The following is a 26,101-nucleotide window of genomic DNA, read 5'->3' as shown; positions in this document are numbered from 1 at the left end:
AAACAACTGCTCCAAAGAAAATGAAGTATGTTGGTGCAAACTTAACAAAATATGTACGTGATCTGTATCCGAAAACCACAAAATGCTGATGAAAGAAATCAAAGACGACGTAAGGAAATGCAAAACACATTTTTAGGAAAGGCCACAGACACCCCCTTCTAAGTAGGAATTTATTCCCTGATGATGGTGCCCAGATCACACAGCGTGGGTCCTCTGTCTGAAGGCCATAGGCCAGAGCCCCGCAGGCCCTCGTGGGAGGCGCCAGCCCCACTCTGCATGGGTTTCTTCTGGGGCAAATCCCTGTGTCCCTGAGCTTTGTGCTTTGCCTCCTGGGTTTGGAGGGACTGTCTCTGCGGACTTCAACTTCCCACAAGGGGATGGGTGTTGACCTCCTGCTCACCCGAAACACTGCTGACAGACACCTTCTGAGATAATCGGGATCTTTGTGTGACTCGCTTTCTCTCCAAAACAAATATCCTTGGACACATCTGGGACTAGGAGTGACACCGAGGTCACCCTGGGAGGCCCTTCCAACACTCTGGAAAGGCACTATTGGCCCCCAGGCAGCAGCCTGCAGGACAGCTACTAAGAGCACACTCTCTGAAGGGCTGCACTACAGTGACGGGCTCTGAAAGTCAATCTGTAAACAGACTCAGAAACTCAGAACATCGCTCTCCATGGAAATGACAGCCAACAGGATGGCTGGGTTCCAAGATAAGTATACAGAAGTATCTAATTCAATCTAACTGAACCATTTAAATTGAACACATAAACCCGAACTCCACTCACTCATTTAACAAGTATCTATTAATACCTACTATTTGCCAAGTTCCAGGTGCTTCAGAAACATCAGTGATAAAACAGGGCCTATTCCCTCCTGTGTGCAGCTGGCATTCTATCAGGGAAGGCAGACAATGACGATAATAAAGAACGCAGTATTGAAGGTGATAAATGCCGTGTGCAGATATGAAGTGCTGGGGGTGGGAAATCCCAGGCGCAGGCAGGCCCTGCCACTGCACAGAGGGGTGAGAGCGTCACTGAGAAGCCGGAGGGGATGGTGTGGTGGGTAAGGCAGGTGCATGAGAGAGAGAAAGGGCAGGGCCTGGGGGCGTGGGCTGCAGGAGGTGAAGCAGCCGCTCTCAGGGGAGGCTAGGAAGGCAGCAGAGGCACAGGGCCTGATGTCGCCTGAGCTCTGGCTTTCGCTGTCCCCGTCTGTCTGTTCGCTGCTGTATCCCTTGCACCCGCTGCTGCACCTGGCACATCCAGGTACCGATTTGCTGAATGAATGAACTCCAGTCCAAGGAGCAGCATGGGAGCTGGTCTCCCCTGATGTTATCATTCCTAGTGAAATATGTTCTGAATCCAAACACGGGCACCAGACTGCATCCCAGGTGGCTAACAAGTCAAAATGCAACCTCGATGCCCCAGCAAAGGGGCCTCATGAACCCATTCTTCATGCAGAAATGGTCCATTTCGACGCGCCATCTGTGGTCGTGCAGCACTGGCATCACTCCCGTGCTGAGACAGAACACAGCGGGCACACTCGCACCCAGCCTTCACTGGAGACCACAGCCATCTTCTTCCCACAAGCACACACTCAGGGGCCAAGGCCTGTTCCCCGCAGACCCTGCCACCATCCTCACACCCCCTGCCCAAGGAAGGCTGGGCCAAAGGAGAAGTCTCTATGGGAGCCCCCCAGATGGGGAACGCCTCCTTCGTCAAGTGACCAGAGGGCATCGTCAGGGTTGGGGCAAATCAAAATCACAGGCACCCAAGGGGACAGTGAGAAGAAGGCAGCGCCCCTTCTGAGATTTCTGGACAGAGACGCTTGGCCCAACACCGTTACTCAGTTTTAAGGGCATTCTACAAAAGTGCCTGGGAATCTTTGAAAACATCAAGATGAAGAAAGTCAGGGAGGTGCTGTGGAATGCTCCAGAGGAGGAGATGAAAGACTCCCAGGTAAAGGCAACATGGGTTCTGGGGCCCTTGGGTGAAACGTGAATGAGGTGGGCACTAGTATCAGCCACCTGTCAGCGAGACATTCCTGCTCTGGGTCGGAGGAGACGTTCTTCTTTACAGGAAACACACACGGAAGTGCTCCAGGCTGATGGGTGCAATGCTGGCCTTCAAAACAGAGTTTTTGGTACTATCCCTGCCACTCTTCTCAAAGTTGGAAAAAGGAAAATGGGCAAAAAGATGTCAACACATGTCACAAAAAGAGGAAACTCACATGGCCAACTGACGTGGAGTGAGGCTGACCACAGCTCGAGATCAGGGGGCACAAATCAAAGCACAGAGGGGCTCCACTCTGCTCCCACCTGCTGGACAAGATTTAAGAGCCTAAGGACAGCCAGTGCTGGGGAGGCTTGGGACCCACAGTGACCTGCCAGGAGGGACGGACGTCTCCAGCCACATGACAGCAGCAAGCTCCTCTCCCACAGACGAACCCCCCATCCCCTGAGTCCTGGACACTCACTCCTGGGTGTGAACCCAAGAGGAAGTCTCATACGTGTACAACAGGGGGTGTGTGCAAGGACATCCACAGCAGCTATTCACAAGGGCAAGAGTGTGGAAACGGCCCGGGTGCCCGTCAGTAGGAGCATGGGTGAATACACGCAGTGTGTTTGCCCAGTGGAATGTTGTACAGCAGACGAATGAATGAGCTGCAGACAATAGAGAAACAGAATGGAACAGAAAGTCTGGAAATAAACCTACACTGACATGGCCAACTGATTCTCAACAAAGCACGGGGGCAATTCAATTGAGAAAAGAAAGTCTCTTCAACATTGGTGCAACTTAATATTCATATGAAAAAATTAACGCCTGCTTCCTACCACATGAGACACAGAAATGAGCACAAGGTGGATAATGGGTCTAAACATAAAAGTAAGAAAACAAGAGAATAACTTTTTTAGGGCAAGCAGACACTACTCAGAAAAAAAAAATTAACTATAAAAGAGAAAAATCAATAATTTGAACTTCATCAAGACTTAAAACTTCTGCTCATCAAAAGACACCATTAAAAAATGAAAAGACAAGCCACAGACAGGGAGAGAATACTCAGAACACATATCTGACAAAGGACTTGTATCCAGAATACACAACAAACATCCACAACTCATGAATAAGACAAACAACCCATTTTTTAAAAAATAGGCAAAGATTTGGACATCTCACAAAAGAGGATTTGTGAATTGCCCAGAAACCGATGAGAAGGTGCTCAACATCACTAGCCATCAGGGAATGTAAATGAAAACAAATGAGACGCACTTCACATCTGCTAGAACGGTTGAAACCAAGGCTGACCCATCAATGTTGGGAGAAGGTGGAGTGACACAGAGCGGCCATACTGCGCCCGGCAGGTCCCTTCACCTGTGATTCCTCAACTCCGCCCCTCGGTATCTTCCCAAGAGAAAGGGAAACACACACCCACAGAAAGACTTACATCAGGATGTTTATGGCACTTTTATTGAAATAACAGGGGACTTCCCTGGTGGTCTAGTGATTAAGAATCCGCCTTCCAATGCAGGGGAAGCGGGTCCAATCCCTGGTCAGGGAACTAAGATCTCACATGCCGCGGGGCAACCAAGCCTGTGCGCTCTAGAGCCTGCGCGCCACAACTAGAGAGCCTGCGTACCACTACTGAGCCCGCGTGCTCTGGAGCCCGTGCGCCACAGCTAGAGAGAGAAGCCCGTGTGCCGCAACTAGAGAGCCCACATGCCGCAACTAAGACCCGATGCAGCCAAATAAATAAATTAATTAAAAATAAAATAAAATAACCCAAACTGGCAACTGCTCGAATGTCGACCAGCAGTAGCACAGAAACTAACTGTGGTAGCTTCACACCACGGGTTAAAGCACAGAGCGACCCACCACCCCTCACAGTCACGGGTGACCACGACGTGGCGTGGAAGCTAAACGCAGGTGCTCACACCATGTGGCTTCACTCACGCTGTCTGGAAGCAGCTCTGGATGACGGAAACATCCTCCGCCCTGACTGGGCTGTTAGTTATAGGGGTGTATACAAGTGTCAAAACCCTCACATTGCTCACTTTGTACACAGTTTTCACACTGAAATCTTGCATTTCACTGTATATAAATTTTACCTCAATTTAAAACAACGAAATGAACTATAATGACACGCAGCGATATGGATGGACCTTAACAATTTAAGTTTAAAAAGTTCAAAAATATTATATACAGCCTGGTACTCTTTTTATAAAGTTAAACACAACTAAGAATTTTTAATTGATTTTTCTCAGATTTGCATAGATACCGAAAAGTTCAGCAGGGGGTGAGGACAGGGCGTTGTGTGGTGGTCGCCAGGAGCAGAAGTCAGCATAACGAGGTCGGAGCAGGGAGCTCACGTTAGCCTCGGACAGCAGGCTCACAGGTGCCGAGCATTATCAAAATAAACATACAGGCACAGTCACGGACACAGAAGCAAACAAGACGGATGCATGTACCAGTGACGAGGAGGCGTCCTGAACCCAGGGTCAGGGTTCATCCAGTTTTGTGCCCCTGAGACCCTGGGACCTAAATTCACAAAGAGGAAAAGAAATCACCCTGGAAACTGGAAAACAACGACGATAACTAAAATTTCTGCTCAGAACTTATGGGACACCCCACAGCTGTCATGAGAAGAAAACGATAGCCTTACATTGCACTTCAGAGAAGGGAGGGGCTGCAAGCAAGGAGCTCGGGGTCCAATTTAAGGTCAGAGGTCAAGTACCAGGATGAGCCCAGACACAGCAGAAGAAACAAAACCACAAAGATGGAAAGTCAAAGAAACAAAACAAATAAACCTAGAGGAAAAGGAGCCCAAAGGGCAGTGGTCAGACAAAAGGAGTGTAGCCCCACCCTGGAGGAGCCCTGCACCCCCAGACCTGGAGCAGCGCCTCACCCCCAGACCTGGAGGAGCCCAAGGGAAGACTGCATACAGATAAATGTTCTCAGAGTGCCTTAAAGTCACTAAAAAGAAAATCTATAGTTGAGTATACACTACACATACAATTATGTGTTCTTTTTTTCACCCATCATAATCATTTGTCATGTTATTAAAAATTCTTTATGGGGCTTCCCTGGTGGTGCAGTGGTTGAGAATCTGCCTGCCAGTGCAGGGGACATGGGTTCGAGCCCTGGTCTGGGAGGATCCCACATGCCGCGGAGCAACTGGGCCCGTGAGCCACAACTACTGAGCCTGCGCGTCTGGAGCCTGTGCTTTGCAACAAGAGAGGCCGCGATAGTGAGAGGCCCGCGCACCGCGATGAAGAGTAGCCCCCGCTCGCCGCAACTAGAGAAAGCCCTCGCACAGAAACGAAGACCCAACACAGCCAAAAATAAATAAATAAATAAATTTTAAAAAAAAATTCTTTATGAACATTACAGTAAGTCTCTCATACAGATTGACCACAATTCACTTCACTGTTAATCTACTATCCAGTATTAACTTGTTTCCATTAACTAATTTTCCATCATTATAAATAACACTAAAGCCTCTTTGTACATAAATCTTTTTCAGAATTTCAAGGATACCTAGACGTGAAATTCAGGGTCAAGGGCACAAGCATTTTTAAAGTTCTTAATACAAAATGCAAAATTATGCTGTCAATGCTACCAGTTCACATTGCATTTCCAAACACTGAGTATCCACATTTGTAGAGAACTTTGTTAATTTGACTTTTTTTTTTTTTTCACACACACACTGTATTTTATTTTTACAAGAGATAATAGACTGACACCAAGCATTGTACATGGATGACTTTTGACTTTTAAAAGTAGTATCTCAGTTAATTTAATTTGTGTTTGATCACAAACGATGTAACATTTTTCAAAGGACATTGTTTGCATGTCTACCTCTGAGAGTATCGACTCCTGTCCTTCCCTATTTATCTACCACTCATTTTTCTTTGTGTTTTCTCACCAACTTGCATGAATTACTTCTATTTAAGGCTATTAATCTTTTAAGCATTGTATTTGTCAACACCTTCCTAGCTTACCTTCACTTTGTTTATATGTTTCTCTGCTGTGCAATTTTGTGTTTATATGTAACCCTATTTATCAAAAATCAATTCCCTCATTAGGTGCTACAGCAATTAAACAGCAACAACTTATCAACCTTAAAGGCTGATTGTAACATATTAGAACAATGATTTTCAAGAACCACACTAAAATGTAACACCTCTTAATTATTCAACCAACATATAGTCACACATTTTAAATAAAACAAAGAGTTACTTACCGAATCCAAAAAGCAAAGGTAAGACCCTGAGCTCTGTGCTATTGCTTGATTTTTAGAATATCCGACTGTTTAAAAAAGAAAAGGAAAAGCTCTTTTAGAATTCAATTTTCAATGGATTCTCTTTCATAAAATTCAGTGTGATGCACACAGTAGGAAAGCTAGGAACATTCTGCACCACCAACTAAAAAATCAGGCCGCTTTAGAAGAAACTGAGGGAGTAAGCATGATGATAAGAGACGACAGTCCAGCCAGTACCAGTGTTAAAGCAGGATGTGCTCACAGGAGGAAAATAAAGTCAGCAAACATTTATCCAGTACAGCACTAAGCTAAACCCTGGGGAATACTTTTAAAAAAGAAAATTACAATGTCCCTGAATGGAAGGACTTGAGTAGAACCGGCAGGAACACTTTCTATAAAGTCTCTGCTGATAAAAGTCACGATACGGTTGCCCGGCAGTTGGGGCCACATACACACGTGCGATCGGCTGGTAGAAGCTCACTGGAGTGGACACTTCGTGGGCAGTTACCTGAACACATATTTCAGTGATGAGTTACCGGCCCTGCCAGTGTCCACTGTTCCTGCACATACTGGGACCCGCAGCTCTTCCGGGAGGTACAGACCCTACTTCACAAAGACATGACCGACACAAGAACCCCTCCTGGGATGGAAAATACACCACGCGTTTGAAAATACACAAGGAGGATGGACAATCCTGGCCGCACGCGCCGTGGGTGCCCCTTGCACTGCCAAGCACAGGGAGCAGACACCATGTGGGGACGGCACATGGAGCACAAAGGCAGCAGATTCACCTGCGCACCTGGAAATCAGGGAAGCGGTTTCCCCTGGGGAGGGGGGCTTCTGGGGCCGGTGATGTCGCTCTTCATCAGGGTGCTGGCTGCACGGTGTGTTCAATTTGGGAAAACTAATTGAGCTGTACAAAGGTGATAGGTGTACTTTTCTGTACGGATATTATATCTTAAGAAATGTTTTAGAATCCTTGCCTTCAGAGATTACAACTGAGTTGGAAGGAGAGGTAACCGACAACCTATATTAAATGCCAAATGAACGGTGGGAAGCTCTAGGGAGGCTTATGGAGAGAAGACGAGACCACGGCAGAGGGGGCCAGAGAGATGACGTGAGTTTACATCGAGAGAATGGGGTTCCGAGGGATGAACTGGGCAGTGAGCAGCATGGGAGCACCGGCAGCTTCCAAGGGAGGGCAGCCGGGATAAGGCTTCCGAACAAGGAACAGAGCGCAGCAATGAACACGCAGCAAGCTCGGTCTGCATGCTGAGGGCGGGGCAGGTTAGAGGAGGCACTTAGTGCAAAAGAGGGGGCCAAGGGGCCTTCGAGGGGCACAATTCCCACCTTCCCTAGAAAGGAAGTTCTGGTGCCTGAATCGTATTACAGAGACACTTAGATTTGGTGCCACCGAGGAAAGTGGCACAAAGCAGAACAGGTGTGGGCAGAGTTAAAACAATAAATCCCTCTTACTCAGAGCTGAGACAACCTGAAAAATGTTGGTCCCAGGGGATACCAGCAAAGTGTCTACCCCAGGCCTCACCCCAGGTGCTCCCCAGTTTTCTGCTGTAAGGGGAACAGGGGGAGAAGGCAGGCCCCTCCTGTTACTCAGCCACATTCTGGAACAAACCACACTGCAACCAGAAGTAAGGACCTTGGCCCTCATGCAGGGCATCAAAGGGTGTGACCCAGAGCAGTGCCTTTGGCTGTTTTCACATGAGGTAGCACCTTAATTTCCAGCATTAATCCTAGAGCTTGGCCAACCCAAACCAGTTAGCAGGACAGTCACAGATTTCAAAGAACCACAGGTATAACAAGCAAGAGAAGGAAATGCACACAAGGGGAGACAGGGGCCTGGCTCCTGACCCCTGGGGATGGATTAGCAACTATAGGTAAATCTCCATCATCACCACAAAGCAAGGCAGGCCCAGAGAAAGAGCTCATGGAATCAAAACGAAAAATGGGAAAAGACACATTGAAATTAACAGGAGCTGTGTTTAAAAAGTGGTTTTATTAGCGTTGGGTTTTAGAAGGGGAAAAATCAAACCCAAGAATTTGGGTAATGAAGGAAAATGCATCTACTAAGGAAGCTGAAAGTTTCTCACGATGAATCTTGTGTTTGGCAAAGATAAGGAATTTGCTTTAATATTATTGCCTTGAAAAGTCAAATGTTTGTGCCAGGGCCTGATGTTTGGGGAGGTCTGTCCCTTTGTGAGGGGAGTCGGTTGTCATGGCCACAGCAGGAAAAACTCCCGCCTCGGTGCGATATTAACATTCCTTACTCTTGGAGAGAAGAGGGTGGGATTGTGTTTTATCTCAATTTTAGCAAGTGACCACATTATTAAGAAATGTTTTGCTCTATTATGATATGAAATAATAGTAAATGAATCTTAACCCAATTTAAATACCCAACACTCCTGAAAATAGACACTTTGGATCTACATTATCCAATAGTCGATATAACATTTCCTATGTAAGAAAATATTGTTATAGGAAAATATGTCCTTTCTGACATAATCCAAATTAACTGTTTTATTAATGTGTAACACAGGATTCCCATGAATTCACTTGCTTTATCCAACTTCAATGAGACAGCAGAATCATTTCTTCACAGCGTTACAATTTACTTTTTTATTATTTATAGAATACATACAAATATGATATGGCTAAAGTTATATCTACTCTATAAAAAGTGTTTTATGAATGATAAAACTAACTTTTAAAGTGGAGATTAGACAAGCAATCACAATAGTCATCAAAATGCCTTTAATTTACTTTTGTTCCACTATGGAAGATGTGAAACATCTTAATTAAAGAATATTTTGAAAGGTTGCTCATAGTAGTTTCAAAAACCACAATTTGTTTACACACATTTCAGAAGCAGGTTGAAATGGATGTTGCACAATAACTGATTTATAAAAAATTTTCTATTTCAAACAGAGTAAAGATAATGAAAACAAGAAATAATTTGGGGGAAAATACTAAAAATATGCATGAGATGAGGAGGAGGAGGAGGAAGACAATAACAGAACAGCTGCTAAGACTTCTCAAGGGCCCACCGTGTGTGGCCTCCTCTGGAACCCGGCACACATCAGCTTGCCTTACGCCCTCCCAACGCCCACATGGGCACCTACTGCTACAGCCTGTTCACAAAGAAGGAAACGGAGGCACGGGGTGGGTACAGTGGACCCGACCCCGCAGCGGCTCCAGAGCCTCCTCGCTCAAGCACCTGCCCTGCCGCCCATCCTCGGCACCTCAGATGCTGCACCAGAAGGCAGGACCATGTGCTGCCCTCACCCACCACAAGGCACCTCTGCATGGGGTCACTGTGCGATGTCAGAGAACACGGTTTTTCCACAGGAACCTTCTAAAATAGCAGGGAAAAGGCTTTCTTCTTTTAAAAGACCAAGATTTTAAAATTATTTCTGATTTAAATTTTTTTTCTAAAATATTTTATACAATTTTCTGCTTTCCTAAGTAGAGTGCACTGGCTGCTATTTGTGAGGAACGCAAGGCAGGGCAGGGGAGCACTTTCTGGGAGAGAAGTCTCTGCTTCATTCTCTGAAGCCCAACTATTTCTTAGCTCATTTTCACCTACATCCACCCTCTACTTGCCCCCCTTCCAAAAAAACAAAAACAAAATGCTGGCAGGAAGCTGCAAAAGGTAAAGTGAAGGGTACCTGCCCTGGCTGCCCTCAGTGGAAGGAGATGCATTTAAGCCCCTCGTGGAGAAGCACACCATCTTACTTGAGAGCCAGTGTTCAGAGATGCTTAAATCTGTTTGAGGGCGGGCCCCAGAGAGCTCCAATCCCAGCTGTCCCATCGACGGGGGCAGTGTGAACTCTGAGTAAATCAGGACTCAGGCGAGACCCACGTGAGCTTGCAAGGTGCACAAGCAAGAATCAGCAAGTGAGACCCACTGAGTCCCCCGACCACCCAACACCAGCAGAAAAGAGCAGAGAGAAAGTGGGAAGATGAGAAGGGGTCTTGGAGGACAAGAGGCATCTAGAAAGAGCAGAACTGTCTCTCCCGCTCACACCTCTCCCCTGAGAGCTACCCCGAATGCTTCAATCCTATGCCACAACCCTACTGACCCACCCACCCACCTGGAAAGGATCTGAGTAGCTGCGAGCCTTTGTTTTGGCAAGTCACCCGCTGGGTCCGAACAGGATCTCGTAGCCGAGCTAACACCCCCCTGGATCTCATCTGAGGGGTATTCCAGAGGGATCCCAAACCTTCAGCTGTGTCAGGAGCTACAAGGTTCCCTTAAGACCAAGCCCACTATGGAGGCAAAGCTACACCATTCCTGAGGATTTTAAAGGAGTGGTTCTCAACCCTGGATATGCCTCAGTATGTTTTGGGAAGCTTTTACAACCCACATGCCATGGTTGCACCCCAGACCAATTACACGAGAACATCTTAGGGTAGGACTCAGGCATCAGGATTCTTAAAGCCTCTCCAGGCAATTCTAACATGCAACCAAAGGTGAGGACTACTTTTTAAAGAAAGACATGACTCCTAAAACCTACAGGAACCTGTCCACCAGCCAGTCTTATCATCTGCCCTGCCTCCACCTTCAACCCCACCAGCCACAGTCTCATCATCTGTCCTGCCTCCACTTTCAGCTCTGGCAATGTGTGCAGGCATATTGTTTTCAAGTCTTATATGAAAACTGTAAAGTCAAACTACTGGAAGCACACTAGATTACAATTAAAGCTAAAAATGCAAAGCGAACCATTTTTACAGAAACAGAGGATGAATGAAGAAACAACCACAACTTGACCCAGCATCATGAAATTTCAAAACTCAAAACATAAAGAGAAAAATCTTAGACACTTTCAGAAAAGATACCTTTAAAATAACAAGAATCAGACTTACATAAGATTTCTTACTATAATCAGGGGATACCAGAAGATAATGAAGCAACTCCTCCAAAATTCTAAGGAAAATTATTTTGCACCTAGAATTCTATACCCAGACAAACTGTCAATTGAGTATAAGTATAAAATAAAGACATTTTCAGATATGTAAATACTCTAAATATTTTACCATCCACATACCGGATATGAAAAAATTACTTGAAGAAGTACTTCAGAGAAATTAAAAAGGAACATAATTAAAAAGAAAATTAAATAAAATAAAAAGAGAAGAAAAAAAAAACCCCAAACAATGGTGCATGCGTATACAGTAGAAAGGAATAAAGCAGAAGATTTTTTAAAGGCTCCATAGATTTTGACACCTGGGAATCCCCTCAGTGTGCAGCACGGGTTTAGCAGCAGATTTATTTCAGTTCCTCCTCCAAGTCTAATCCACTAGGTGGTCTGCAGTGAATAACAGTTACTTAAAAAACCATTAGTGCTGTTTTTGCAAGGTTTAAGCTGTTGGAATCAACTAAGTCAAGTACATAAAACAACAAGAGTTACAGAACAGAATGTAAAGATTATAAGCCCTGACAATATAGATATATTATGACAAACCAAAACTCCGAGGGGGGAAAAAAGAGAAAGGGAAGTGTGAAGTACCTACAGTGGGCTAAATGTTTCCTCTTTCATAGCAAGTATCAACTGACACTGTGAGTTAAATAAATCCAGTAGGAACTAAAAAACACTGGTTGCTCCTAGGGCGTGGAGCTTTTACATTTCATTGCAGACCTTTCTGTATGCCTGAATTTCCTTTTTTTTTTTTTTTTAACCACAAACTGGTATTAAAAAAAAAATCTGTAATTAGTCAAAGTAGACACTTATTCGTGAAAATAAGTAAATGGTTTTCCTGCCATCTAAATGCAGGCTGTGAGGCTAGTTTACATGGGAGGTTTACACAAAAGTGGGCTGAATTGTTCTACACAGTTATTGCTCTCATGAATCTACATCAGCAAGTCCGAGACCTTCTACTCTCACCCCTGAGCCAGACATGTAACCCACACAAAAAACTACAGACCAATGTTCCATATGTATATAGATATAAAAATCCTAAAGAAAACCGAATAATTGCATTGTATGAAAATACTATAGTGTTACGGCTGGTTAGTTCTGGCACTGCAAGAGTGGTTCACTGTTAAGAAAAATACTAATGTAATTTACTACAATAAAACTGTTAGGAGAAAAAAATAGGCAATCACCTTAACAGATACCTAAAAGACATCTAATAAATTCTACACTGACGCCTCTTTTTTTTTTTTTTTTTCTGGCTGCACCGTGCAGCACATGGGATCTTAGATCTCCATCAGGGATCAAACCCACGTCCCCAGCATTGGAAGTGCAGAGTCTTAACTGCTGGACCAACAGGGAAGTCCCTGATGCCTCATTTTATGAAGGCTTACTAAATTAGAAATATCAAGTTACCTTGATAAAGGTATCTATCAGAAAGCAATAGTAAATGTCATACTTTTAACACTGAAACACTACAAACATTCCCACTAAGCCAACACAATAAAAGGATTCATTAATGTGATTCCACATTGTTCTTCTACCCCACCCCCAAAATATATGAAAAATAAAGAATAAATTAGAAATAAAGAAACAAAATTATAATATTTATTCAGGATTTGATTACCTAAATAGAAAATCTGAGATAATGTGAAAAACTATTAGCATTGGACAAGACAGGGAACCAATGAAACTGGTAGTCTACCCTCTCTACCCAAGTCCAACACTAGAAACAAAAGGAGATCATAGACTCTGAACTTCCGATTTAAAAACTGCAAGAACCTCGAGAGGAGACAGAAGGAGGTTGTACCCTGACGTGGAAGGAAACCCAAACACCACAGTCCAGAGGCTCGCTTGGCAAGAACTTTTGGATTGTGTTCTTTCCTCCACCCACCACTGTGTGGGGAGCTGATTACCCACCCCTCCCTCCATCGCTGTCAAGCAAAAGAACAGCAGGTTCAGGAGGCAGCAGCAGGATTGGGAGAAGCTGTTCCCACAAATACAGAAGACAGCCATTTCAGGCCTCCTCCTTCTCTTCTCCCCTGTCCACTCCAAAAAGGAAAGGAATTGCACGGAACAGAGGAAGACGGAAGGATGAACAGAAGGAAGGGAAGCAAGGGGGTTGGGGGGGTGGGCAAAAGCCGTACAGGCAGGTTACCTAAGGGGCAAGCTCACCTGTGGGGGGAAGCACAGGCAGGTTACCTAAGGGGCAAGCTCACCTGTATGGGGAGGTGCTCTGGGGGCAGCAAGTAGGGACTAAAGGAAGGATAATAAAGCTTGTGATGAAATTTCTTCATCACAGGATCCACCAGCCAACACTCAAACATGCCAAATAAGGACATACAAAAGGTAAAAGAATTCATCGTCAGTAGACCATCACTGCAAGAAATGTTTTTAAAAGTCCAGGCAGAAGGAAAATCATAGAAGATGGAAATCTGGCTCTACACAAAGAAATGAAGAGCACTGAAAACTAACTATATGAGTAAATGAGTAATTTTCTTTCTTATTATTTAAATCTCTTAAAAAGATGATTGACTGTTTAAACTAAGTTAATACCAACGTTTGTGGGGTTTATGGTACATGTAAAAGTAGAATGCATGACAACAACAGCAAAAAAGGCAAGAGGGGAGAGAAGGACATGCACTGTCATGAGGTTCTCACACTATACGTGAAGTTGTACACACATTTGAGGGGCTGAACTTGGTAAGCTGACAGTATATTCTGTAAACTCCAAATCAACCACGAACAAGGCAAAAAAGGAATTATAGCTAATAAGCCAACAAAGGAGATAAAATAGAACCAAAAGAAATTTTGATTGGAGCTGGCCTGACAGCACAAGTTCCACAGACTGCTTGCCAGCAAAACTGGTAAAAATTATTTTTTAAATAATTTAATTTTAAAAAATTATTTTTTAAATAATTTTTTTAAAAATTATGTTTTAAAACCCCAACCATTTACAGTCTCTGGAAATGGCCCTAACACATAGCAAATGAAAAAAATATTTATTCAAGAAAATCCACTGAAACTCAGTAATAGTGAGGGTCTAGGTATCTGAGCCAAGACATGCTCCTTCCCTCCCCCAAGGAGGAAACCCCACCCCAGACAGGTACAGCCAAAAATACAGGGTTCCCTCTTCTGCTAGGCCCGTCAGAAAGCTATCTTCCTGGGAGAGATAGGGCATCAGCATTTCTCATCCTGACTCCAGGTACCTGTTGCTGAGGCTGAGTCCCAGGCAAGTGCAGTTGAAAAGTGGGGCTCCCTTCTCCCACTCAGCCCCCATGCTGGGATGGACTCTCTGTCTACACTGGGAGTGGTATCACCAAGAATACTGGGGACCCAAATGCCCTTGCCCTAGTTTGTGGGGTAGGGGTTCCATATTGAGAGAGACATGGGGTTACTGCCCACCACCTGCTTCATCTGCAACAGGGTGTGAAGTTCAAGCCCTAGGGCACACCCAAAACAGTGGTGAGAGGCAGCTGGTAAAGGAGATTGGTAGATTAATTGGCAATATAGGCTAAACTGTGGGACGACCAGTTTGCTAGACATAAACGGGTAAGAGACAGCTGAGAAGAGCCCTCCTGGTGTCAGAACAAACTTTAAACACTGACCTCAAGAACTATTCCTTTGCAAGAATCTGAATTCACTTGAATTATTCTTATATAGCAATTTATGCTCCTAGGTATTGTTAAAAACAGTAAAGCAGTCAGCAATAAGTGGAGCTTGACAGCTGGGTGTGGTCAGGGAAAGGGAGGCCAGCCCACACCACTGCCACCTCAGGGTGACTGTGGGTACACCCAGCGCTGTATTCCTGAGAGAGATCATTAGAGGTTTCACACTGCAAGGGCAGGGGAGTAGACTTTACTAAAATTATCCAACCAGTCACTATACAAGCAAACAAGTCAATAATAATAACAAGCCTAGTCGGGGTGGGGGGGACCAGTACCCAGAGTTACTATATTATCTAATATGTCCAGTTTCCAACAAAAATTAGAACACACGCAAAGAAACAAGAAAGCATTACCCAGACACCGAATAAAAAGAAGGCCCAGAAGCTTCTAGTGAGAACATCACAGTGTCTGATTTAACAAAGACCTCAAAGTAACCATTATAATATGTTCAAAGACCTAAAGGAAACCATAATTAAAGAAGCAAAGAAAGGTATGAAGACAATGTCATATCAAATCAAGAGTATCAATAAAGAGACAGAAATTATTAAAAAGGACCAACTGGAAATTCTAGAGCTGAAAAGTATAACAACATAACTAAAAAATTCCCTAGAGGAACCCAACAGTATATTTGAATTGGCAGAAAAATTAGCAAACTTGATGGATAAAAATTATGCAATCTGAAGAACAGAGAGAAAAAAGAATGAAGAAAAATAAACACGACCTCAGAGAAATCTGAAATACTATTAAAGACACTAATATATGCATAATAGTAGTACCAAAAGAAAAGGAGAGAGCAATAAGCACAAAAAATATTCAAAGATATAATGGCTAAAATCTTTCCAAATGCAGTGAAAAACATTAATCTACGCATTCAAGGAGCTCAACAAACTCCAAGCAGGATAAACTCAATAGATTCACAACTAGATACATCATAGTAAAAACACTGAAAGCCAAAAACAGGGAGAAAATCTTAAAAGAGACAAGGGAAAAGAAAGGAAATCTCAATAAGATTAACAGTTGACTTCTCAGCACAAACAATGGAGGCCAGAAGGCAGTAGGATAACATATTCAAAGAACTCAAAGAAAAAACTGTTAACCAAGAATCCTATATCCAGTAAAACTATCTTTCAAAAATAAAGGAGAAATTAAGACATTCCAAATAAACAAACACTGAGAGAAATTGTTGTTGATTCACCTTACAAGAGATAAAAGGAAGTTCTTTAAATTAAAAAGATTGACCCCAAGTGATTCCAGGGAGTATTTCAAATCCATGAAAGAAAAAAAGAGAGCACCAGTAAAGTAATTGTTAATTATAAAAGACAATATAAATGCATATTTCTTCTCCTTTCTTCTGCTAACTGAAGTAGCAGTAGTAAAAAAAAAAAAATTGTATAAAACAATATGTAACAACCCAATCAAAAAATGGGTGGAAGATCTAAACAGACACTTCTCCAAAGAAGACATACAGATAGCCAAGAGGCACATGAAAAGATGTTCAACATCACTAATTATTAGAGAAATGCAAATGAAAACTCACCTCACACCAGTTAGAATGGCCATCATCAAAAAATCTACAAACAATAAATGCTGGAGAGGGTGTGGAAGAAAGGGAACCCTCCTACACCATTGGTGGGAATGTAAATTGATACAGCCACTATGGAGAACAGTATGGTAATTTCTTTAAAAACTAAAAATAGAGCTACCATATGATCCAGCAATCCCACTCCTGGGCATATATCTGGAGAAAACCATAATTCGAAAGGATAAACGCACCCCAGTGTTCACTGCAGCACTATTTACAATAGCCAGGACATGGAAACAACCTATATGTCCATCGACAGAGGAATGGATAAAGAAGATATGGTACATATATACCATGGAATATTACTCAGTCATAAAAAAGAATGAAATAATGCCATTTGCAGCAACATGGATGGATCTAGAGACTGTCATACAGAGTGAAGTAAGTCAGAAAGAGAAAAACCAATATCGTATATTAATGCATGTATGTGGAATCTAGAAAAATGGTACAGATGAACTAGTTTGCAAGGCAGAAATAGAGACACAGATGTAGAGAACAAATGAATGGACACCAAGGAGGGAAAGCAGGGGATGGGGGGTGGGATGAATTGGGAGACTGGGATTGACATATATACAATAATATGTATAAAATAGATAACTAATAAGAACCTACTGTATAGCACAGGGAACTCCACTTCACTGTACAGCAGAAACTAACACAACATTGTAAAAGAACTATACCCCAATTAAAAAAAAAAATGATACAAACGAACCTATTCACAAAACTGAAATTGAGTCACAGATGTAGAAAACAAACTTATGGAAGGGGGAGTATACATTGGGAGATTGGGACTGACATACACACACTACTATATATAAAAGATAACTAATAAGAACCTACTGTATAGCACAGGGAACTCTATTCGGTGCCCTGTAATGACCTACATGGGAATGGAGTCTAGAAGAGAGTGGATATATGTATATGTATGGCTGATTCAGTTTGCTGTACAGCAGAAACTAACACAACATTGTAAATTAACTATACTCTAATAAGAAATTAATTTAAAAAAATATGTAAGTAATGTATTGTTAGGTCTATAACATACAGAAATTCTGTATCTGGCAAAACTATCCTTCAAAAATGGAGAAATTAACACACTTGCAGATAAACAAAAGCTGAGGGAGATATTCACTAACAGATCTGCCCTACAAGAAATGTTAACAGGAGTCCTTCGGCTCTAATGAGAACACTGGACAGTAACTTGAAACCATACAAACAAATGAAAAACATTGATGAAGATTACTATGTAGCTAAATATAAAAGCCAGTATTATTTTATCTTCAGTTTGTATTTTTCCCATATGATTTAAAAGACACATTAAACAATGATTATAAATCTATGTTAATGCGCAAATAATAAAGATGTAATTTGTAACAAAAATGATAAAAAGTGGGAGGTACACAGCTGTACAGGAGCAAAGCTTCATACACTATTAAAGCTAAGTTGGTGTTAATTCAAATTCGATTGTTATAAATTTAAGATGTTAATTGTAATCCCCACAGTGATGACTAAGAAAATAACTTACAAATACACAGAATAGGAAATGAGAAGGGAGTAAAAATGGCACACTAGTAATAACCAATTAAACACAAAGGAAAGCACTGATGGAGGATTGAAGAATAAAAGAGACAGACGGCATATAGAAAACAATAGCAAAATGGCAAAAGTCCTTCCTCAAAAGTAATTACTTTAAATATAAATACTCCAATTAAAAGGCAAAGATTGGCAGAATGGATTAAAAAAACACATGATCCATTTAAATGCTACAGGAGATTCATCTTAGATCCAAAGGCACAAATAAGTCGAAAGTGAAATAATGGAAAACGATATTCCATTCAACCAGCAACCAAAAAAGTGCTGGAGTGATTAAACTAGTACTAGGGAAAATAAACCCTAAGTCAGAAATTGTTACAAGAAACAAAGGACACTATATATTGATGAAAGGGTCAATCAAGAAAATATAACAATTATAAAACTATACACATCTAACAAGAGAGCCCCAAAATAAATGAAGCAAAATGAACAGAATTGAAGGGAGAAACAGATAATTCTACTATAGTAGTTGAATACTTCAACACCTCACTTTCAATAATAGATAGAACATCAAGACAGAAGATCAGTAAGGTAATAGAGGACTTGAACAACACTATAAACCAACAGACCTAACAGACATATACAGAACACTCTACTCAATAACAGCAGAATATGCATTCTTCCTAAGTGCACATGCAACATTCTCCAGGACAGACCACATGTCAGGCCACAAAACATATCTCAAAAATTTTTTAAAGACTGAAATCAGATTAAGTATCTTCTCTGACCACAATGGAATGTAACTAGAATTCAATAACGGAAGGACAAATATGTGAAAATTAAACAACCTACTCTTAAATAACCAATGGGTCAAATAAGGGAAATTAGAATATACTTAAGAGATAAATAAAAATAAAAATACAGCATACCAAAACTTACAGGATGCAGCAAAAGCAGTGATCAGAGGGAAATTTATATACAAATGTCTACATAAAAGAGATCTCAAGTCAACAACCTGACTTTACACGTTATGGAGCTAGAAAAAGAAGAACACATTAAACACACAGCCAGCAGGAGGAAAGAAATAATAAAGATCAGAACAGAGATAAATGAAATAAAGACTAAAAAACAATAGAGAGAATCAATGAAACCAAAAGTTGGTTCTTTGAAAAGATCAACAACATTGACAAACCTTTAGCTAGACTAAGAACAAAGAAGCTTCAAATTACTAAAATCAAAGATGAAAGTGGGGAGACTTCCCTGATGGTCCAGTGGTTAAGACTCTGCACTTCCACTGCAGTGGGTGCAGGTTCGACCCCTGGTCAGGGAACTAAGATCCCACAAGCCATGAGGCAGGGCCAAAAAAAAAAGAAAAGAAAAGAAAAAGAAAGTGGGTTCATTACTACTAAACTTAACAGAAACCTAAACAGATTATAATTGAATATTATGAACAACTGTATGCCAACAAATTAGATAACCTAGATGAAATGGACAATTTCTAGAAACACACTAACTATCAAAACTAACTCAAGAAGAAGTAAAAAATCTGAACAGACCTATAACAAATACAGAGATTGAATCAGTAATCAAAATCTCCCAACAATAGCAAAAAGGCCTAGGATCAGATGGTTCCACTAGTGAATTCTACCAAACATTTAGAGAATTAACAACAATCCTTCTCAAACTCTTCCAAAAAAAATAGAAGAAAAGGAAACACTTCTTAACTCATTCTACAAAGCTAGCATTACTCTGATACTATAGTCAGACGGAGACATCAGAAGAAAGGAAAACTACATACCAATATCCCTTATGAATATCTATGTAGAAATCCTCAACAAAATACTGGCAAACTAAATCCAGCAGCATATTAGAAAGATTATACACCATGACCAAGTGGGATTTATCCCAGTAATGCAAGGGTGGTTCAACATACGAAATCAATCAGTATAATATACCACCTTAATGGAACTGAAGGAAGAAAACCTACATGATTATCTCAATTGATGCAGAAAAAAGATTGGACAAAATCCTCTTTCATGATAAAGAAAAACACAGTCAACAAACTAGGAATTGAAGGGAACTTCCTCAGCATGATAAAGGGTATTTATAAAAATCCACAGCTAACATCATACTCAATGGTGAAACACCATACTCTTTCCCCCTAAGATCAGGATCAAGACAAGGGTGTCTCCTTTCTCCACTCCAACAAACACTGCAAGTTCTCGCTGGAGCAATTAGGCAAGAAAAAGAAATAAGGCATCCAATTAAAAAGGGATAAGTAAAACTATCTCAGTTACAGATGACATGATCTTAAATATAGGAAATCCTAAAAACTCACAAAAAAACTACTAGAGCTAATAAACAAGTTCAACAAAGTTGCAGGATACAAGATCAATACACAGGAAAATCAGTTTTCCTATACACTAACAATGAACAATCTGAGAAGGAAATTAAGAAAACAATTCCATTCACACTACCATAAAAAATAAAAATAAAAATGCTGAGGAGTTAATTTAACCAAAGAGGCAAAAGAATTGTACATTGAAAGTTATAAAACATTGATAAAAGAAACTGAAGAAGACCTAAGACCTAAGGAAAGATATTCTGTGTTCATGAATTGGAAGACTTAATATTGTTAAAGTGACAACACAACCCAAACAGATATACAGATTCAATGCATTCCCCATCAAAATCCCAATGGTCTTTTTTGCAGAAATGGAAAAACTGATCCTAAAATTCATATGAAATTGCAAAACAATTTTGAAAAAGGAAAACGAAGTTGGAAGACTCACACTTCCCAATACCAAAACCTACCACAAAGCTATGGTAATCAAAGCAGTGTGGTACTGGCATAAGAATAGAGTCCAGAAATGAGCCCATTCATTTATGGTCAACTGATTTTCACAAGGGTACCAAAACTTTCAATGGAGAAAGAATAGTCTTAAACAAATGGTGTTGGAACAACTCAATATCCACATGCAAAAGAATGAAGTTATACTCTTACTTCACACCATATACAAAAATGAACTCAAAATGGAACAAAGACCTACATAAAAGAGCTCAAATTATAAAACTCTGAAGAAAACAAAGGAGTAAATGTTCCTGACCTTGATTAAGCAATGATTTCTTAGATAGGACACCAAAAGCACCTAAAATGACAACAAAAATAAATTGGATTTTATCAAAATTACAATTTTTGTGCATCAAAGAATATTCTCAGGAGAGTGAAAAGACAATCCAAAGTATGGGAGAAGATATTTGCAAATCATATATCTGATAAGGGTCTAGTATCCAGAATATATAAAGAACTCTTACAGCTCAACAACAAAAAGGCAAACAATCCAATTTTAAAATGGGCAAAGGACTTGGATAGACATTTCTCCAAAGAAGATATACAAATGGACAAGAAGCACACAAAAAGAGGCTCAATATCATGAGTCAATAGAGAAATGCAAATCAAAACCACAATGAAAAACCATTTCACACTCACTAGGATGGCTATAATAAAAAAGAATACAGAAAATAATAAGTGTTGGTAAGGATGTGGAGAAACTGGAGCCCTCATACATGGTTGGTGGCAATGTAAGATGGTGCAACTGATGTGGAAAATAGTTTGGCAGTTCCTCAATATGCTAAACATAGAATTACAATATGACCCAGCAATTCAACGAGGTATATACCCAAAGGAAATGAAAACCTATGTTGAAACAGAAATTTGTACACAAATGTTTATACTAGCGCTCTTCACAACAGCCAAAAGGTAGAACAACCCAAATGTCCCTCAGCTGATGAATGGATAAACAAAATATGGTATATCTATACAATTAAATATTGGGTTGGCCAAAAAGTTCGTTTCGTTAATGAATACATTGTTCAATAAAGTTCTCGGTGCAAATGAAAAATGTCTTTTATTTTTACTTAAAACCAAATGAACTTTTTGGCCAACCCAATATTATTCTCTCATAAAAAGGAATGAAGTACTAATATATGCCTCAACATGAACCTTAAAAACATTCTGCTACATGAAAGAAGCCAGTCACAAAAGAACACATATTATATGATTCCATTTATATGAAATGTCCAAAACAGGCAAATCTACAGACAGAAAGTAAATCAGTGGTTGTGTAGGGCTGGGGGGGATGGGGTATGGAGGGTGATAACTAAAGGATACAGCGTTCCTTTTTGAGGTGATGAAAATGTTCTAAAATTGACTGTGGTGGTGGCTGCACACATCCGTGAACATACTACAAAACACTTGATTGTATACATTGATGGGTGGATTGTATGGTATATAAATTGTATTTCAATAAAGCTGTTATAAAAGATATTTAATTAATCCAAAAGAAGACAGAAGACGAAAATGGAATGAAGAATAGATGCGACTAATATAAGATAATAGCAAGAAGAGAGATTCAAACCTAACCACATCAATAATCACATTACATGTAACTAATGTAAACATCCCAGGTAAAAGGCAGAGATTGTCAGACTGGATTTAAAAAGCATCATCATATATTGTCTACAAGAATCTATAAGGGAGGGGGCATCCTTTAAATATAAAGACAGGAATGGGTTAAAAGAAAAAATGATGGAAAAGATACACTATGCTGACACTAGTCAAAATAAAGCCAGAGCAGTTATATTAATATCAAACAATGTATATTACCAGAGGTCAGGAGGGTTATTCATAATGATGAAGGGGTCAATTCTTCACAACAATCTCAAATATTAACAGAGTTTCAAAATACACAAAGCCAAAAATGATAGAACTATAAGGAAGAATAATAAATCTACAATTAGAGTTGGAGATTTCAATACACCCCCTCAGTAACTGAGAACAAGTAGATCTTGTATCAGCAAGGATGTAGTAGATTTAAACAAGACTGTGCCCAACTGGACTTGATTTACGTTTACAGAAAACTCCACCAACACCAGCAGATACACAACCTTCTCCAGTGCACACGGAACATTTGCCAAGATAGGCCTTATCCTGGGCTATAAAGTAAATCTTACTAAATTTAAAAGATTCAAGTCAAAAAAGTATGTTCTCTTACTTCAGAGGAATTAAACCAGAAATGAATAATAGAAAGATGTCTGGGAAATCCGTCAAATATTTGGAAACTAAATACTACACTTCAAATAATCCATAAATCAAATAAGAAATCAAAGGGGAAATTAGAAGGTATTTTGAAGCTGAATGAAAATTAAAACATAACATATCAGAATTTGTGGGATGTTGCTAATGCAATAGTTAGAGGGGAATTTATATCACTAAATGCCTATGTTAGAAAATGAGAAAGGTCTCAAACCAATGACCTCAGCTTTCACCTTAAGAATTACAAAAAGAGGGGCTTCCCTGGTGGCGCAGTGGTTAAGAATCTGCCTGCCAACGCAGGGGACACGGGTTTGAGCCCTGGTACGGGAAGATCCCACAGGCCACGGAGCAACTAAGCCTGTGCGCCACAACTACTGAGCCTGCGCTCTAGAGCATGCGAGCCACAACTACTGAGCCCGCGTGCCTAGAGCCCATGCTCCACAACAAGAGAAGCCACTGCAATGAGAAGCCCGTGCACCACAACGAAGAGTAGCCCCCACTCGCTGCAACTAGAAAAAGCCTGCGCGCAGCAACAAAGACCCAACGCATCCAAAAATAAATAAATAAATAAATAAATTTAAAAAAAAAGAATTACAAAAAGAACCAATTAAACCCAAAGTGAGCAGAAAGAAAATAATACAATTCAGAGTCGAAATAGAAAACAGACAAAATAGGAAAAAGAAAAACAATATAGAAAATCAATGAAACCAAAAGCTGCTTCTTTAAGAAGATATTTTTTTTAATGGACAAAAACAAATCTAATGTCACAAGAAAAGAGTTTTTAAAATTAGAGGTGACCAATAATGACCAATCACACCAGGAATAAAAACACCCAGTGGCTTTCTGTTGGGCTGAATAAGTAAAGAATGAGCAGTGGATGTACACAAATCCTTACTGAAGCATAAGAAAGCCAGGCTTACCGTGTCCTTAATAAGTGGTATACTCAAGTATTACTCAGGATAATTTTCACCAGGATTTGAACAACAGGAAACTATTTAAGTACATAAGTCGATAAGAATAATAAACTAAACACGGTTACTGACCTCCTCGGGGAGAAGGAGAATCGTGCCCTCCAATGACCACGAGGATGCCGGAACCTTCCAGCTTCTCTTTCCATTTTTCAATGATAGTCATGGACTTGTCCTGAAAGCACAAGGACGTTGGCAGGTCAGGAAACTTTCCTCCAAACAGTCAGAGGTGACTTACACTAGGGCTAAATCACCAACAGGAAGTTCATAAATACCTTACTGGCATCATTAAAAATGGAAAGCTCCATGGAGCCTTCGAAGTCCTGCTGCAAAACAGACCCCAAGCACTCGTCCAGCCACAGTTCAGCGTCATGGACCGGGAGGATAACAGACTGGAATTCAAAACAAACTGATTGAGAAACAAGTGTGGAAACTGAATACTCTTTCCATGGCTCTAATTTACTTCCCCATTACCATCCGCACAATGCTTATTTCCAAAGGGCAGGAACTGACTTACAGAGTAACCCAGGATAAGGCTTCCAGGGAAAGAATATGTCCTGACAAAAAAAAAGGTGTCTATGCCTCCTCTCAAGATTTATTGTCTTAGATTTCCCAGAATTGGTCTTTTGGATGCTTTTGAAAAGGAAACAAAAATCTGAAAGGCATCAAAAATGTTCCCAATTCAACAGCAAATTCATGTGTTTCCCAATCAGTGGTCAGAAACATCATCATTTTGGTTGAAACAAGCATCTGTGTATCTTGAACCCACTCATGAAATAAGCATTTTCAGTAAACCATGATGTTAGAGAAACTGCAACAAAGAAACTCTTTTAAGTACCCCCTATACTTGCTTTAACAAAGTATGGGGGCGGGGCTGGGAAAAGGGGAGGTGACCTCCCTCCAGCTCTCTCTTCCTTTGCTCTACTCAGTTTAGGATAGTTTGGCACTGTCCTCTTCTCATAGGGCCCACATAAAACAAAAATTTATGAAGTGTATGGAGTAAAACCAGTGAATCTTGACTGCCAACAAAACAACGGATTACAGGATTTGTCTTAATTCTGTATATTACCACATTAAGCAATACAGAATACCCAAAGATAGAAGTTACAGTCGGTCCTCACCCTTGAGTTTATACCCTAACGAAGAGTGGACACATTCCCAAGTAAGAAAACAGAAACACAGGTCATCCAGGTGTGAGCGTGTGTCTATATATGCATACACGTGCAAACATACATACATGCATATATGTACGAATTCTATATCTATACAGAATATAGATATTTTAAATGCTAAATCTGAATATGGTTATGAAAAGCTCACAGATATAAGCACTGAAAATATAGTTCTGTCAAGTTCTTTACTCTGAGGATCTGATTCAACAGTGGTATCCTTTCCTGCATTTGTTATCCACGTAAATAGTTCCCTAATTTACTTACATATTTACTTTACTTTGGAATTATTTTTTAAAGGAAAGAATATTTTTACTGTTTTCAAGATCTACAATACAAAACATAATGTGAATTTCTGCCAAAGATGAGCCTTGATTAATCTCTGTTCGCACTCTTGCTGGTGCTTTAACGTTGATTTGGGCAGAGACCCTCATAGGCTGCCCAAGAGAAGAGGCGGTGGTGGTGTGGGAAATGGAGACCCAGGATGGGGAGAGGAGGGAGGGAGGGAGGGATGGAGGGGAGCGGGGCGGAGAGGAGGAGGACGGAGGGGAGAGGGACGGAGCGGAGAGGAGAGGAGAGGAGGGGACAGGAGACGACCAGAGAGTCGGGGAGTCAGAGAGTCAGGGAGGGGTACTGGAGCTGAGGGGCGGGGAGGGGCGGGGAGGGGCGGGGACGGGCGGGGAGGGGCGGAGAGGGGCGGGGCGCCACCTCCATCCCCACCTCCCACCCCCGCCAGCCCAGCACCTACCACTTGGACGGGGGCGCGGGCCTGGCCGAGGGCGGCGGCGGCCGGGTACCCGCTGGCCCGCATGGCGCGCGCTCCTCGGGCCGCCCCGCCCACTTCGGCCTAAGGCGCGTGCGCGGGCGGCTCGCCGGGAGGCGGGGCCGAGGCCGGGCGC

The 26,101-nt window shown here is 41.4% G+C and overlaps 1 protein-coding gene across 10 annotated transcripts in view; it reads right to left on the bottom strand.

Annotated features, from left to right (window-relative positions):
- The window catches only part of B3GNTL1 (UDP-GlcNAc:betaGal beta-1,3-N-acetylglucosaminyltransferase like 1), a 113,997-nt gene extending 87,963 nt beyond the window's left edge, over nt 1-26,034 (bottom strand). For all 10 annotated transcript variants that reach the window (XR_009698248.1, XR_009698249.1, XR_009698251.1 and 7 more), the window contains exons 1-4: nt 25,951-26,034; nt 24,309-24,425; nt 24,109-24,208; nt 6,242-6,306 (exon numbers count right to left, since the gene is read on the bottom strand). Coding sequence is in view for 6 of the 10 variants with exons in the window: in XM_061175159.1 (XP_061031142.1) it covers nt 6,242-6,306; nt 24,109-24,208; nt 24,309-24,425; nt 25,951-26,013 (345 nt within the window). In the remaining 4 variants the exon portion in view is untranslated. The remainder of the gene's footprint in view (nt 1-6,241; nt 6,307-24,108; nt 24,209-24,308; nt 24,426-25,950) is intronic.
- Nucleotides 26,035-26,101: the final 67 nt, after the last annotated feature.

This window comes from Eubalaena glacialis, chromosome 19 (assembly GCF_028564815.1).
Source record: "Eubalaena glacialis isolate mEubGla1 chromosome 19, mEubGla1.1.hap2.+ XY, whole genome shotgun sequence".
Lineage (NCBI taxonomy): Eukaryota > Metazoa > Chordata > Mammalia > Artiodactyla > Balaenidae > Eubalaena > Eubalaena glacialis.
Note: the sequence above shows the minus strand (reverse complement) of the source record. Positions and strands in the feature narration are given on the sequence as shown.